Source organism: Mirounga leonina, unplaced genomic scaffold, assembly GCF_011800145.1.
Source record: "Mirounga leonina isolate KUSES-001 unplaced genomic scaffold, KU_Mleo_1.0 Mir_127, whole genome shotgun sequence".
Classification (NCBI taxonomy): Eukaryota; Metazoa; Chordata; class Mammalia; order Carnivora; family Phocidae; genus Mirounga; species Mirounga leonina.
The window spans coordinates 61,670,479-61,684,382 of record NW_023270316.1 but is presented as its reverse complement, the minus strand read 5'-3'; the positions used below and the strand labels follow the sequence as shown (position 1 = coordinate 61,684,382).

The 13,904-nt window shown below is 38.1% G+C and overlaps 1 protein-coding gene across 1 annotated transcript in view; it reads right to left on the bottom strand.

Moving 5' to 3' along the window:
• Positions 1 to 1,189: 1,189 nt before the first annotated feature.
• Positions 1,190 to 13,904, bottom strand: part of LOC118009477 (phosphatidylinositol 3,4,5-trisphosphate 3-phosphatase TPTE2-like) — a 136,022-nt gene continuing 123,307 nt past the window's right edge. Inside the window, exons 19-22 of the mRNA XM_035003487.1 lie at positions 7,557 to 7,648; positions 4,854 to 4,949; positions 3,353 to 3,423; positions 1,190 to 1,475 (exon numbers count right to left, since the gene is read on the bottom strand). Coding sequence (XP_034859378.1) covers positions 1,361 to 1,475; positions 3,353 to 3,423; positions 4,854 to 4,949; positions 7,557 to 7,648 — 374 coding nt within the window. The 3' untranslated portion in view covers positions 1,190 to 1,360. The remainder of the gene's footprint in view (positions 1,476 to 3,352; positions 3,424 to 4,853; positions 4,950 to 7,556; positions 7,649 to 13,904) is intronic.

Below are 13,904 nucleotides of genomic sequence, written 5' to 3'. Positions count from 1 at the left end.
CTGCCTGGTTATGCGTGTGATGAGACTGATGTGGCAGGATGCTATTCTATTTTTAAAAAGTTAAACTTCCTATAAATTTTGGGTAATTCTATTCCAGGGTAGTCAGTTCTATTTGATAAAACCACTATCATTCAGATGTATTATGATGTAAAATTCTCAAGTTGTTCAAGGAAGTATTTACATCAGGTTCTAAGGAGGCAGCCCCCATAAATTCTCTTTATATGAGCAAAAAGCACAAGGGTGGAAACTCATAATGGCCAGGAATTTTGATGCATCGTGGAGGGTTAGGGAAGAGAAACCTTAACTATAGTCTTCTTTTAAAAAGCAAGTCTTAAAAATTGGGGTTTCCTTCCTTCCTTATTGCCAGCTAAGTATCCCCCCGCCCCCCATACCTAAGCCTGCCACCTGGTCTGCGCCTAAGCTCTGTGACTTACGGCTGCGTGCATTTTCAAGGGAACAGTACATGCTGTTCTGCCACAACACGTGTTCCTGTAACACAGATTACAGCAAGTAATGTAGTCCGATCTTTTCCTAAAAAGCCTTTAGGTGGGCTGTTGCACTGGCAGCTGGGACCCTTTGAGGGCTATTTGGAGGCGAAAAGAGCACCTGTATCCAGGCCATGTCCATAAGTAAGGACAAGTAAGATACAATGACGTGAAGGTACTTAGAACAAAATAGCATCCAGCACCAAAGAGAATAGGATTCCCTATGGACATAGGACTAACCAGTGTTTATAATGAAAAGATCTTTCTTCACAGAGTTTCCTACATTTAAATGAATTTGGCTGGGAGCAGGGTCAGGGAGGGGAGAGGGTTGGATTTTTAAATAATCTAGATTTCTCTAGGCAGACATTTCCTTTGACTTCACTGTGATGCTACAAAAAAAGAATCTACAGTAATGTCTGCTTATGTTTACTAAGATTCTCTTGTCCTCCCCCAGGACAGTGTGTGTGATGAAGCTTGAACACAAGCACCAGTGGGAAGCAGTTCTCTGGGCTTAAAACAGGCTTTGGTGCCAATCTGATGTTTATTAAACAGCTTATAAATCAAGTAGAGGAAGAAAATAGAAATGACCTTTCTAATCTGAAATTACAAATGTGAAAGTAGGGAATACTTATCCAAAAATACATAATAAGCCTCACACAATATGGTGAGGAATCATTTTAAATGTTATTTTCAAGCTCTTAAACATAAAAAGCACCACTGACATTTTACTTTGTATATATTTAAGGTTTCTCAAAAACGTATGTACATAAATGTAAATATAAGCATACCAGCAAGGAAGTAGGTTTAGAAGACATAAATATGTGGCAGGGATTGTGAAGAACATGATTCTGTCCTAGAAAGGGAACTACACTTGATCAGGTATCAGCTACGACTTCATCAAAATACACCTCGACTGCAAACTCTGGACGGTAAATTTTCCATGTTTTTTGTTTATGGGGATTATCCAATTCATTTCTTGGAAGATAAAGCCTAGAAAAGAAGAAACATTGTTTCAGGCATGGAAGGTCAACCGAGGTTGGTCTCAGCCCCTCTCCTGCATCTCTGTTAGCTTCCCGGAAGCCAAGTCCTACCCCCCCCCCCTTGACTAGCGAACAAAATCTTAATCATCAATAACAACATGTCACTGATTCTTCTCACATTGCCTTTTATGGAATTAGAGACATTGACTTTAGTAAGACAAATTGCCATATGAAATCAGACTGGATGTGTATTAAAACCAAGTACTAAAATACCAAGTGTCTCTTAAATGAGAACATTGGCATATTTGGCTAGCTAACCACCTTGTAACGAATAAAACCGCTGTACCTAGTAGTAGGGAAACCTAGTAATCTATAAAAGTGAGGAGAAAAGTGATCTAATGTGTTGCCTCTCCAACACGATCATGGTGCTGTAAAGGAAAAATTGTGCCCCTTAGCAAGAACTACCCTGGAGCAGTAGCACCAAATGAAGTTCTACCCAGCTGTCTCCTGAGGCACTTTCTTCATGTTATGAGTCAAAGTTTGTTTACACCCAGAGAAAAATTTTCCATCAAAAACCCAAAATTCACTCCATTAAATATGTGTATTAGAAGTATGTAGACCAGATGTTCCATTTACTGTTGCCTTACCGGACTTGAGGTATGATGAGATGTTCAGATTTGAAGAAAAGGCTAGGATTATATGTAATGAGAACTGTCAGTTCATGCCATGTACAATCATAACTACTTCAAAACTTTTAAAAATATTTTTCCCTTTTTGTATTGGATGATGGATGGTATGATATCAATACATCTCAAATTCTCAGCACTGAACAAATACTCCTTAAAGTACTAGAGAACTAGAATTCTAGAGAACTTCTAGACTCAGGAATGAATTTCCAGATAGGGAAGAAGTTTCCTTGGAATAGTAATCTTCAGTTAATTACTTTTTAAAAAAACTTTTTGCAATTTGGTCACTAGAAAATCATTATAAAAAAATGGAGACAGTGATTCTTTTTAAAGCTGTCTTCATTGATGCTTACTGTGTCTTATAACTTCTGCCCTAGATCTAAGTATGTCAGTCACCTTAAGCTAGCTGAAGCCTTCCTCGAGGATGCCTTCCTTTTTGGCATAGAATTTGGTGGGTGGTCGGTCATCAGTAGATTAAAACATATGGAGGACTTGCCATAGGGTAACTGAGCAGACTCACACTAAAAACTTACGGGAGGGGGCGCCTGGGTGGCTCAGTTGGTTAAGCGACTGCCTTCGGCTCAGGTCATGATCCTGGAGTCCCGGCATCGAGTCCCGCATTGGGCTCCCTGCTCAGCGGGGAGTCTGCTTCTCCCTCTGACCCTCCTCCCTCTCATGCTCTCTCTCTCTCTCTCTCTCAAATAAATAAAAAAAATCTTAAAAAAAAAAAAAAAGAGGGCGCCTGGGTGGCTCAGTTGGTTAAGCGACTGCCTTCGGCTCAGGTCGTGATCCTGGAGTCCCAGGATCGAGTCCCGCATCGGGCTCCCTGTTCAGCAGGGGCTCTGCTTCTCCCTCTGACCCTCTTCCCTCTTGTGCTGTCTCTCATTCTCTCTCTCTCAAATAAATAAATAAAATCTTTAAAAAAAAAAAAAAAAGAGGGATTTATTACCACACTCAAGATCTGATTAGAATATGTTTTAACTTATGTGACATAGTCCTATGGCATGAACTTTTAGGATAATGCCATGGTGGTTCTCAAGAATAGCCCTATATTTCACATAACCAGATTAAGAGGTGGAAGGCAATGAAGAATGGGGGACTTGAGGATTTCTTGGTTTCTATAAATTGAGGTTAGTGCCTTTCTGCCTTACACAGACCTTGGAGATTAAGCCATTTCTACTGGATTATATCAGAGCCATACCTGTTATTTTGTATAAAAGATGTGTGGAACCAAAAGAAAAATGGGCAGTTGTCATAGTATTTAGGAAGATCCTAAAATTAAAAAAAAAGTTATTTTTCATAATAAAAATACTAAAAACTAATTCCAAAGGGATTAAATTTCTTTCTATATTTGTCAAACAACTGGAGCCATTAAACACCCAGCACTTAAGAGTCTATATAACCTTTCATGACACAAAGGAGGAGGCTTTAAGAAATGGCTGTGTCTTTCTCTTGTTTCTATCCAAATTTCAGGAAATGTCATTTTTTCTATATTTATAAACCCAGACAGTAGTCCTCTAATCTAGTTTCCATAGTGCTGACCAGAGCCCGATGCCAGTTTATGTCCAAAGACATTGTCCATTCCTACAAGCAGTTACGTGGATAATCAACTGTCAGTAGTAAGAATACCTACACGTGAAAGTGTTTCCGTCTCATGGCCCTTGAAAAATCACAAAGTTACCAACACTACCTGGGCCAGTACTTCCTGTACCAGTGCGTCTGCGCAGAGACCACTGATTGAGAGTTCAGACCGGCTTCAGGAATCAAAGGGTAGCCGTCTGGTAAGGGGCCGATCCAGGTCACTTGCTTCCACCCAGATACCATTTCTCTATCAAACAGATCCTCCCACAACAGGGAGCAAGTAGGGGGTGAAGGAGGGCACAGGATACACACTCTAAATTGATCAAGATTGTTAATTGTTAGCAGTTCTGCTTGATGATTTTAATAGGAAAACAGAACTACTGAGTCTTAGAAATTTGTTACATACAGAATAACACTTGCACACTTTGTGACTGCTCAGAAATTACTCATGATATTCAGAGTAATGACCAAAGTAAATGTCCTCATTTTTCATAAGGAAAATAAATATTGGATTAAAAATACTATTTAAAATGAATTATATATCAATTCAAAGGAAAGTCAAATCTCCCTCATTTTAAAGTACTTTATAAATTATGGGGAGCAATGTGTTTTAAAGATACAAAACAAAAATGTGATCACTACTCTGCAGTAAACATACTTTGGTATTTTTTCTTATTTGAAAATATATGCAAGTTGTACATCGTAAGTTTTTGATGTAGTGTTCAGTGATTCATTAGTTGCATATAACACCCAGTGCTCATCACAACACGTGCCCTCTTAATGCCCATCACCTGGCTGTCCCCTCCCCCAGCCCCCCTCCCCTCTGAAAACCTTAGTTGGTTTCCCGGAGTCCAGAGTCTCTCATGGTTCCTCTCCCTCTCTGATTTGCAAGTTGTATAGAATTTAGAAAAAATAACTGAGCAAAAATCTCTTTACCTATGTTCCCTTTAAAATTTTTGTTACAGACCTGACTTGTTTTTCTCCCCCTCCCTGGCTAGGGGTTGACATCTCCTATCCTATTCCTTGCCAGGAATTGTAGTAAAGGAAAGCTAGAATCTAAGTCAGAATCATTCAAAAGTCCAGATGAGAACACTGGCGTAGGTTGTTTCTTGATTACTCACCGAAGAAGAGAGAAACTGCACTTTCACATCATCATACAGAGGTGGGCAGTTGGATAGATGAATTATTACGCTGTCTGCTTCAACATCATGAAGAATCTGTGAATGATCCCATGAAATTCAGAACTATAACCCCAGTGAGTGAGTGAATAAGAGTGAAGTTCAGTTTGCTTATCGAGCCTTCCTGGATTTATCAAGCACACTTAGTCTCATAGTGTAGTCATTACACATCTAAATAAATGTGAATTCTATACAGTTGCAATACTGTTTACATTTTTAAAAGGCTGACATGTTTGTGGAGATTATGGTACTGCACTGTTGAAAAGTGAAATACTCAGTTTTCTATTAGAATTTAAACATTACTGTTGAATGTGTGTCATTCGATTTTCATAAGCTAGGACACACTAAGAAGCTCAGTTTTAAAGCTGGCATTCACATTCAAAAAACAATATGTAATTGGTCACGTTTTATCAAAAAGGTGTTTGCTGATGGGATCATAGGCCTTGTCCATAGCCGGCTACTGGATGGAGTGATCAAAGATCGGCCAAGTTTCTGGACTTTGAAGCTATACTGAGTATTTCTTTGTTACTGATTTACCCTTGTATAATAGTGGCACCCGCAATGAGAAAGGTCTGTGCTAGTCCTTGTGCAAAATACAAAAAGAAGGTGCAGACTCAGGTGATGCTTCAGGGAGCTACAGACATAAGAAACAATAGTAGAATGGCATAGATTACATGTCAGGCTGGATAATGAAGACTGTGTGTGGTTGTGTGCTCTGGGGAGGTTAATGAGAAGCACAGAGTAAGAAAGCTTCATAGAGGGGCGCCTGGGTGGCTCAGTCATTAAGCGTCTGCCTTCGGCTCAAGTCATGATCCCAGGGTCCTGGGATGGAGCCCCATGCCCTGTGTCAGGCTCCCTGCTCAGCGGGAAGCCTGCTTCTCCCTCGCCCACTCCCCCTGCTTGTGTTACCTCTCTCGCTGTGTGTCACATAAATAAAATCGTGTAAAAAAAAAAATGCTTCACAGAGGAATGAAATGGAGTTGGGATTGGAAGGATCTGTATACATGAGGAGCACTGAAAAGAGAATCCTGTGCAGAAAGGGTGGTGTGGGGGAGGGAGAGGAAAGACCACCAAACCTATGAAATAGAAATGAGAGTGTTGTGTTCCAAGGGCCAGAGGGTACCCAATCTACTTGGAATGGATTCTGCGGGTCAAGTTACTGATAGAAATAAGCTCAGGTCTCACGTATGATAGAGAAATATATTAAAGGTTCAAGAGCCAGGAAATAAGTTGTTGAAGCATGTGTGTGTATGTTGGGGGGGCATGTCCTATGTGATAACGTGGCCTATAGTTATCATTTAGTGATTATAGCTCACAAGGCAATTTCACATATATTATCTAATCGAATCCTCACAACACTTGAGATGTGATTTTTATTCTACAGATATACTGAGCCAAAGATATTAACTGGCTTTGACTACAAGCACACAGTGCGTTCTTCTCCTCTACTTACAGCTTTTCACAGTAGGAGCAGAGAAATACCTGCATATTGCAGATCTCTCTACACTGTATTATATGAGGAGAAGGAAAAGGTAGGGAGACCACTGTAGAGATCTGGGCATGAGCAAATGAGGTGCTGGACTAGGCGGTGGCAATGGGAACAGAAAGGAATGGAGAGAATGAAGAGAGATTTCAAAGGTATAATCAACAGGAATTGGTGACTGGATGTGGGCCCACGGCGAAGAGAGAATCAAAGATACTACATTTTAAGGCCTGAGTGAGAGAATTCTGGTATCATTTGCAGAGGCAGAGGAAAAGCTCATCTGACAAATTTGGATTGACAAATGTGGTTACATTGTTGGGGCAGAGGCAAATGTGCTTACGTTGTTGTAGCTCCTGCACCTACCACATGGTGGATGCTCATAAACATGTGCAGAGTGGATGAAAGAAAAAAAAAAATAGTTTAAAGCAGGGGAATGGATGAGCAGAACCAAGAGTAGAGTATGTGCAGAAATAAGAACAGAAAGTTGAGGATCAGGTCTGGGTGAGTGCCGTCCGTGGGGCAAAGGGGAAGGAGTGGTGTTGGAAAAGTAATAGGAGAAGAAAGACAAAACCCTGAGAGAGAATTTTGAGGGTTTATATTTCTTAGACCCAGGAAGGTTTCTTATTGCTTTAGAAAAGGTAGGTAGTCTAAGGCACTTCTTCAGCATTTAAGAAAACACACTATCAGGTCCCATTGCTTTGGGCAAAGACATATATGTCCCTCATCTGACCACTCTTGCGTTACTTCTCACAGTGCACTCCCATAGGACATCTGAGGTAGAATCACTTGGGACATTGCTAACTCTAGAGATTCCTGGACCCCATTCCAGATTTCTTGAATCATACTTTTGGGGTACAGTCTAGGTATCTGCATCTTTACAGGCTCCTAGGTGATTCCCATGCACACTAAAATTTCAGAATCAGTGCCATATTATAAAATGACCAAGAAGACAATATGGCTAAAAAATGACCAGATACATGAATTTAAAATTCTGATTCCTGGGAACATGCTTAGCATGTATGGAAAAGTGAAAGGCAAAGCAACACTCTGAACTGAAAATATATTCTGGAAAATGACCTAAAAAAACTATCTTGAATACAACATGCTGGTTTGACGTTGAGATTTGAAACGAACACCAGAATTTTCAATTTACATGCTCTTACCCAACAGTTTTTGGAAGCAGAACAGAAAAAGACGATCTTGTGCTGCATTATTATTTGTACTTTTAGATCATTTCCATTGCCTTTTCCAACACCTGAAGGAAATAAAGTTAGGCTCATTAGAGCAAAGAGCAAAATGTCTCACCAATTAACATTATGGATTAAAGAGAAAATTATGACAGCTAATAGTGTGTCAATATTGAATCATTTGGGTCTTGCTTGGATTCCGTCTTCAAAAAACAAAGTTTTGAGCCCAACTTTGTCTCCTAAAGCACAATTTATAAGGCTGGAGAGGGAAAAAAGACACATAGTTCAGCTCCTAGGACTTAGAATTTCATCTCTTCACCTTTCTAGAAAAAAAAAATTAGCATAGGTAACTTGCAACCTTTCCTGCTAATGTGTTGCTTGCTTCAGACATCCGATGTTTCTTAAATAGTCTAAATTCCTCTTGCCCTCATCTAACTCCAGTTCCTCGGGCAGTCTCTAAGAAAATATTGGACAGCTGTATCCAAACATTTCTGTGGCATTCAGGACACATCTATAGACAAATGGTTTCTTGCTCTTTATTCCATTCAAATGACCCCCTTCTTTTAGTAGTTCTTAAAGGGCTGGTTTCTCAAACCTTCAATTAATTCTTACAGCTTTTCTTTTAACCATGAATGTCACAAATATGCACAGAAGTAAAGGTACAGAATTAAAAACATATTCTAACAAAGTCATATTAATCGTTCTTGATAGTCATATTATATTTGCATTGTTTTCACTAATACCATATTATTAATTTATATTAAGCACCATCATTTCTTAGGCTTACTTCCCCCATCCCATTCCAGTTGCAGAACTCCTTTCCACTGATGTCCACCAGAAATCAGTGAAATGTAGAACTAAATTCAAATACTTATCATATGACAGGAAAGGGCATTGATTTATAAGCTTAATTCCCTGACATTTAAAACTTTTAAAATAAAGCATATTTACACAATATAAAAGGTAAAAAAGACATGAGGTGAAGAGTTGGTCTCACCCAACCCCACCTGTTTATTTCTCCAGCTCCAAATGGATAACTAATATTTTTATGCACATATAATCAAATATGAAGTCTCCCAGAGATTTTTATATATGTATGCACAAATATGAATACATATTATTTCCCACTTGTTTTACAGAAACTGTGGAATACCCTAACACTGTCCTGTACCTTGCATTTTTTAAGTACATGTCAAAAATTTTATTTAACTCATTAATAAAAAAACAGTAAAATATTACAGCTGATTCAAAGTAAACTACAAGCCACTGAGAAAAACAGTATGGAGTTTCCTCACAAAATTAGAAATAGAATTACCATATGGTCCAGTAATTTTGCTACTAGGTATTTACCCAAAGAATATTAAAACACTAATTTGAAGAGATATATACACCCTTATGTTTACTGCAGCATTATTTATAATAGCCAATATATGGAGGCATTCCAAATGTGTATCGATAGATGAATAGATAAGGAAGATGTAGTGAAGATGTGTATACACACACACACACAATGGAATATTGCTCAGCTGTAAAAAAAAGTATATATGAAATCTTGCCATTTTGCAACAATGTGGATGGACCTAGAGGGTATAACGCTAAGTGAAATAAGTCAGAGAGAGAGACAAATATATGATTCCACTCATATGTGGAATTTTTTAAAAAAATGAAAAAAACCCTAAAAAATCAGACTCTTAAATACAGAGAACAAACTGGTGGTTGCCAAAAGGGAGGTGGGTGGCGGGATGGGTGAGATAAAGGGGAATAAAGAGTACACATTTTTTTTTAAAGATTTTTATGTATTTATTTGAGAGAGAGAGAGAAAGCACAAGCAGGGGGAGGGGCAGAGGGAGAAGTAGGCTCCCCGCAGGACTCTGGGATCACAACCTGAGCCAAAGGCAGACACTTAGACTGAGCCACCCAGGCGGCCCATGATAGTACAGTTATCTGGATGAACACTGAATAATGTATAAAATTATTGAATCATTATATTGTAACCTGAAGCTAATATAAACTAATGTATGTTAGTTATACTTCAATTAAAAAAAGTACTGCACATCTATAGGGGAATAAAGGCTGATGACATGAGTTTACAAACAGATACAAAATGGCTCAATAATCGCTTTCCACTAGATACAACTAATTTGTATTTTTATGTATAAAAATTTATAGTATTATTAGTTTTCTACAACTTAATGAGTTATAAAGAGCTTAAAGACCATGAGAGGTAGAGATAATCCTGGAAGGGTGCACAAAACAAAATACTGCTCATTTCAAAGTCTTTCACCCTTTTTTCTGACAGTTTCCCCATCCCCCTTCTGTTTTGATCATAACAACCTCAAAGGAAGATTATTCTTATTCCAAAAGAAGGCTTGTGTCTCTAACACTGAGTCAGGAAGAAATAGGAAATCTGAACAGACCAATTACTAGAAATGAAACTGAATCGGTAATCAAACAACTCCCAACAAACTAAAGCTCAGGACCAGATGGAATCACAGGTGAATTCTACTAAACATCTAAAGAAGAGTTAATACCTATTCTCCTCAAACTATCCCAAAAAATAGAAGGGGAAGGAAAACTTCCAAATATATTCTACAAGGCCAGCATTACCCATACCAAAACCAGATTAAAGTCACTCCAAAAAAAACCCCCAAAAAACAAAACTATAGGCCAGTATTTCCAATGAACATAGGTATAAAAATCCTCAACCAAATATTAGCAAACTACATTCAACAATACATTAAAAGGATCATTTACCACGATCAGTGGTAATTTATTTTGGGGATGCAAGGATGGTTCAATACTTTCAAATCAGTCAACATGGTACACCACATTAGCAAAAGGAGGATAAAAACTACATGATGGCTCTTTTTTGCTGCTGGGGAGATGGCAGAGTAGGAGGATCCTGAGCTCACCTGTCCCACAGACACACCAAGATAACAGCCACATCAGTGGAACTAACTCTGAAAAGGACCCAAAGACTGGCAGAACAGACTTTCCACAGTAGAATGGAGATCAGATCGAAAAGGGTAGGTGAGATGGAGACAGAGCTGAGAACCAAACCCTTGGTAAGACTAACCACAAACAGGAGGGAACCCTGAGCATGGAGAAGCAAGAGGCTCAGACCCCACAGCAGGCACAGGAGGCCTGCACTGACAAGACAATCCCCATAACATTCAGCTTTGAAAACTAGTGGGGCTTAATAGGTTTTTAGGACCAGCAGGGCTCAACTCCAGACACTTTATTTATTTGAGTATAATTAACTTAAGTGCTATATTAGTTTCAGGTGTACAATATAACAATCCAACAATTTTATACACTACTCAGGGCTCATCAAGGTCAGTGTACTATTAATCCTCTTTATCTGTTTCACCAATCCCCTACCCCACTTTCCCTCTGGTAACCACCAGTTTGTTCTCTGTATTTAAGAGTCTAATTTTTTGTCTTTTTCTTTGTTCTGTTTCTTAAATTACCTATATGAATGAAATCATATGGTATTTGTCTTTCTCTGATTGACTTACTGCACTTAACAATATACCCTCTAGGTCCATTCATGCTGTTCAAATGGCAAGATTTCATTCTTTTTTATGGCTGAATAATATTCCATTATACATACATGTACATATATATGCCAACTCTTCTTTATCCATTTATCTATTGATGGACACTTGAGTTGCTTCCATATATTGGCTATAGTAAATAATGCTGCAATAAACATAGGAGTATCTATCTATCTATCTATCTATCTATCTATCTATCTATCTATATCTACATATCTATCTATCTATCTTTTCAAGTTAATGTTTTCATATTCTTTGGGTAAATACCCAGTAGTGGAATTACTGGATCATATGGTAATTCTATTTTTAATTTTGTGAGGAAACTCTCTACTGCAGGCAGTCCACAGTGCCTGCACCAATTTTTATTCCCACCAACAATGTACAAGGGTTTCTTTTTCTCCAATTCCTCAACACTTGTTTCTTGTATTCTTTATCCTAGCTATTCTGACAGGTGTAAAGTGATAGGTCATTATGGTTTTGATTCATATTTCCTTGATGATTAGTGATGTTGAGAATCTTCTCATGTCTGTTGCCCATGTATATGCCTTTTTGTGAAAAATGTCTATTCAGGTCTTCTGCCCATTTTTTAATCTGATCGTTTTTTGGTGTTGAGTTGTATATGTTCTTTATATATTTTGGATATAAACCCTTTATCAGATATATCATTTACAAATATCCTCTCCCATTTAGTAGGTTGTATTTTTATTTGGTTGATGGTTTCCCTCATTGTGCAAAAGCCTTTTATTTTGGTGTGGTCCCAATAGTTTAATTTTGCTTTTTTCCCCCTCACCTTAGGAGATATATGTAGAAAGATGTTGCTATGGCCATGTTAAAGAAATTATGGTGTCTGGTCTCTTCTATCAATTTTATGGTTTTAGGTCTTACATTTAGGTCTTTAATCCACTCTGAGTTTGTGTGTATAGTATAAGAAGTCCAGTTTCACTCCTTTGCATGCAGCTGCTCAGTTTTCCCAACATCACTTGTTAAAGAGACTATCTTTTTCCCATTGTATATTCTTGCCTCCTTTGTCATAGATTAATTGGCCATAAAAGCGTTGGTTCATTTTTGGGCTCATTATTCCATTCCACTGATGTGTCTATTTTTGTGGTTACTACAACTTTGTAGTATATTTTGAAATCTGGGATTGTGATACCTCCAGCTTTGTTGTTATTTGTCAAGATTGCTTTGGCTATTTGGGGTCTTCTGTGGTTCCACACAAATTTTAGGATTATTCATTCTATTTCTCCAAAAAATATTGTTGGTATTTTGATAGGGATTGCATTAAATCTGTGGATTGCTTTGGGTAGTATGAACATTTTAACAATTTAAAATTTTAACAATGGGATTGTTTTCTTAACTTCTCTTTCTGCTACTTCATTAATAGTGTATAGAAAGACAACAGATTTCTGTATGTTAATTTGGTGTCCTGTGACTTTACTGAATTATCAGTTCTAGATGTTTTTGGTAAGGGATTTTTTTTTTTAAGATTTTATTTATTTGAGAGAGAGAGAGAGAGAGTGCATGCAGGCATGAGCAGCGGGGAGAGGCGGGGGTGGGGGGAGAAGGAGGGAGAAGGAAAGGGAGAGAATCCCAAGCATATTCACACTGAGTGCAGAGCCCAACTCAGTGCTCGATCCCACAACCCTGAGATCATGACCTGAGCCTAAACCAAGAGTTGGATGCTTAACTGACTGAGCCACCCAGGTGCCCTGATGAAAGGTTTTCTATATATCATATCATAGCATCTGTCAATAGTGACAGTTTTACTTTTTCCTTACCAATTTGAATGCCTTTTATTTCTTTTTCTTGTCTGATTCCTATGGCCAAGACTTACAGCACTATGTTGAATAAAAGTAGTGAGAGTAGACATTCTTGTCTTATTCCTGATCTTAGAGGAAAAGTTCTCAGCTTTTCACCATTGAGGATGATGTTAGCTGTGAATTTTTAATGCATGGCCTTTATTATGTTAAGGTATGTTCTCTCCAATCTTCCTTTTTGAGAATTTTTATCATGAATGAATGTTGTACTTTGTCAAATGCTTTTTCTGCATCTACTGAAATGGTCATATGGTTTTTATCCTTTCTCTTGATTTATCATATTGATTGATTTGAAAATACTGAGCCACCCTTACATCCTTGGCATAAATTCCACTGGATCATGGTGAATTTTTTTTAACATATTGTTGGGTTCAATTTGCTAATATTTTTTGAGGATTTTTACATCTATGTTCATCAGAGATATTGGCCTGTAGTTTTCTTTTTTGGTAGTGTCTTTTTTTTTTTTTTTAAGATTTTATTTATCTGTTTGAGAGAAAGCGTGCATGAGAGTGGGGAGAGTGGCAGAGGGAGAGAGAGGCAAGCTCCCTGCTGAGCAGGGACCCAGATGCAGGGCTTGACTCCAGGACCTCAGAATCTTGACCTGACCCAAAGGCAGACACTTAACCGATTGAGCCACCCAGGTGCCCTATATTTTGGTAGTATCTTATCTCATTTTGGTATCAAGAAAATGCTGGCCTCTTACAAAGATTTTGAAAGCTTTCCCTCCTCTTCTATTTTTTGAAATAGTTTGAGGAGAATAGGTATTAACCCTTTAACTGTTTGGTAGAATTCACCTGTGAAGCCATGTGGTCCTGGACTTTTGTTGTTTGGGAGTTATTTGATTACTGACTCAATTTCATTGCTAGTAATTGGCCCTTTCAAATTTTATATTTCTTCCTGATTCAATTTTGGAAAACTACATGTTGTGTAACATCGGTCTTAGCAACATT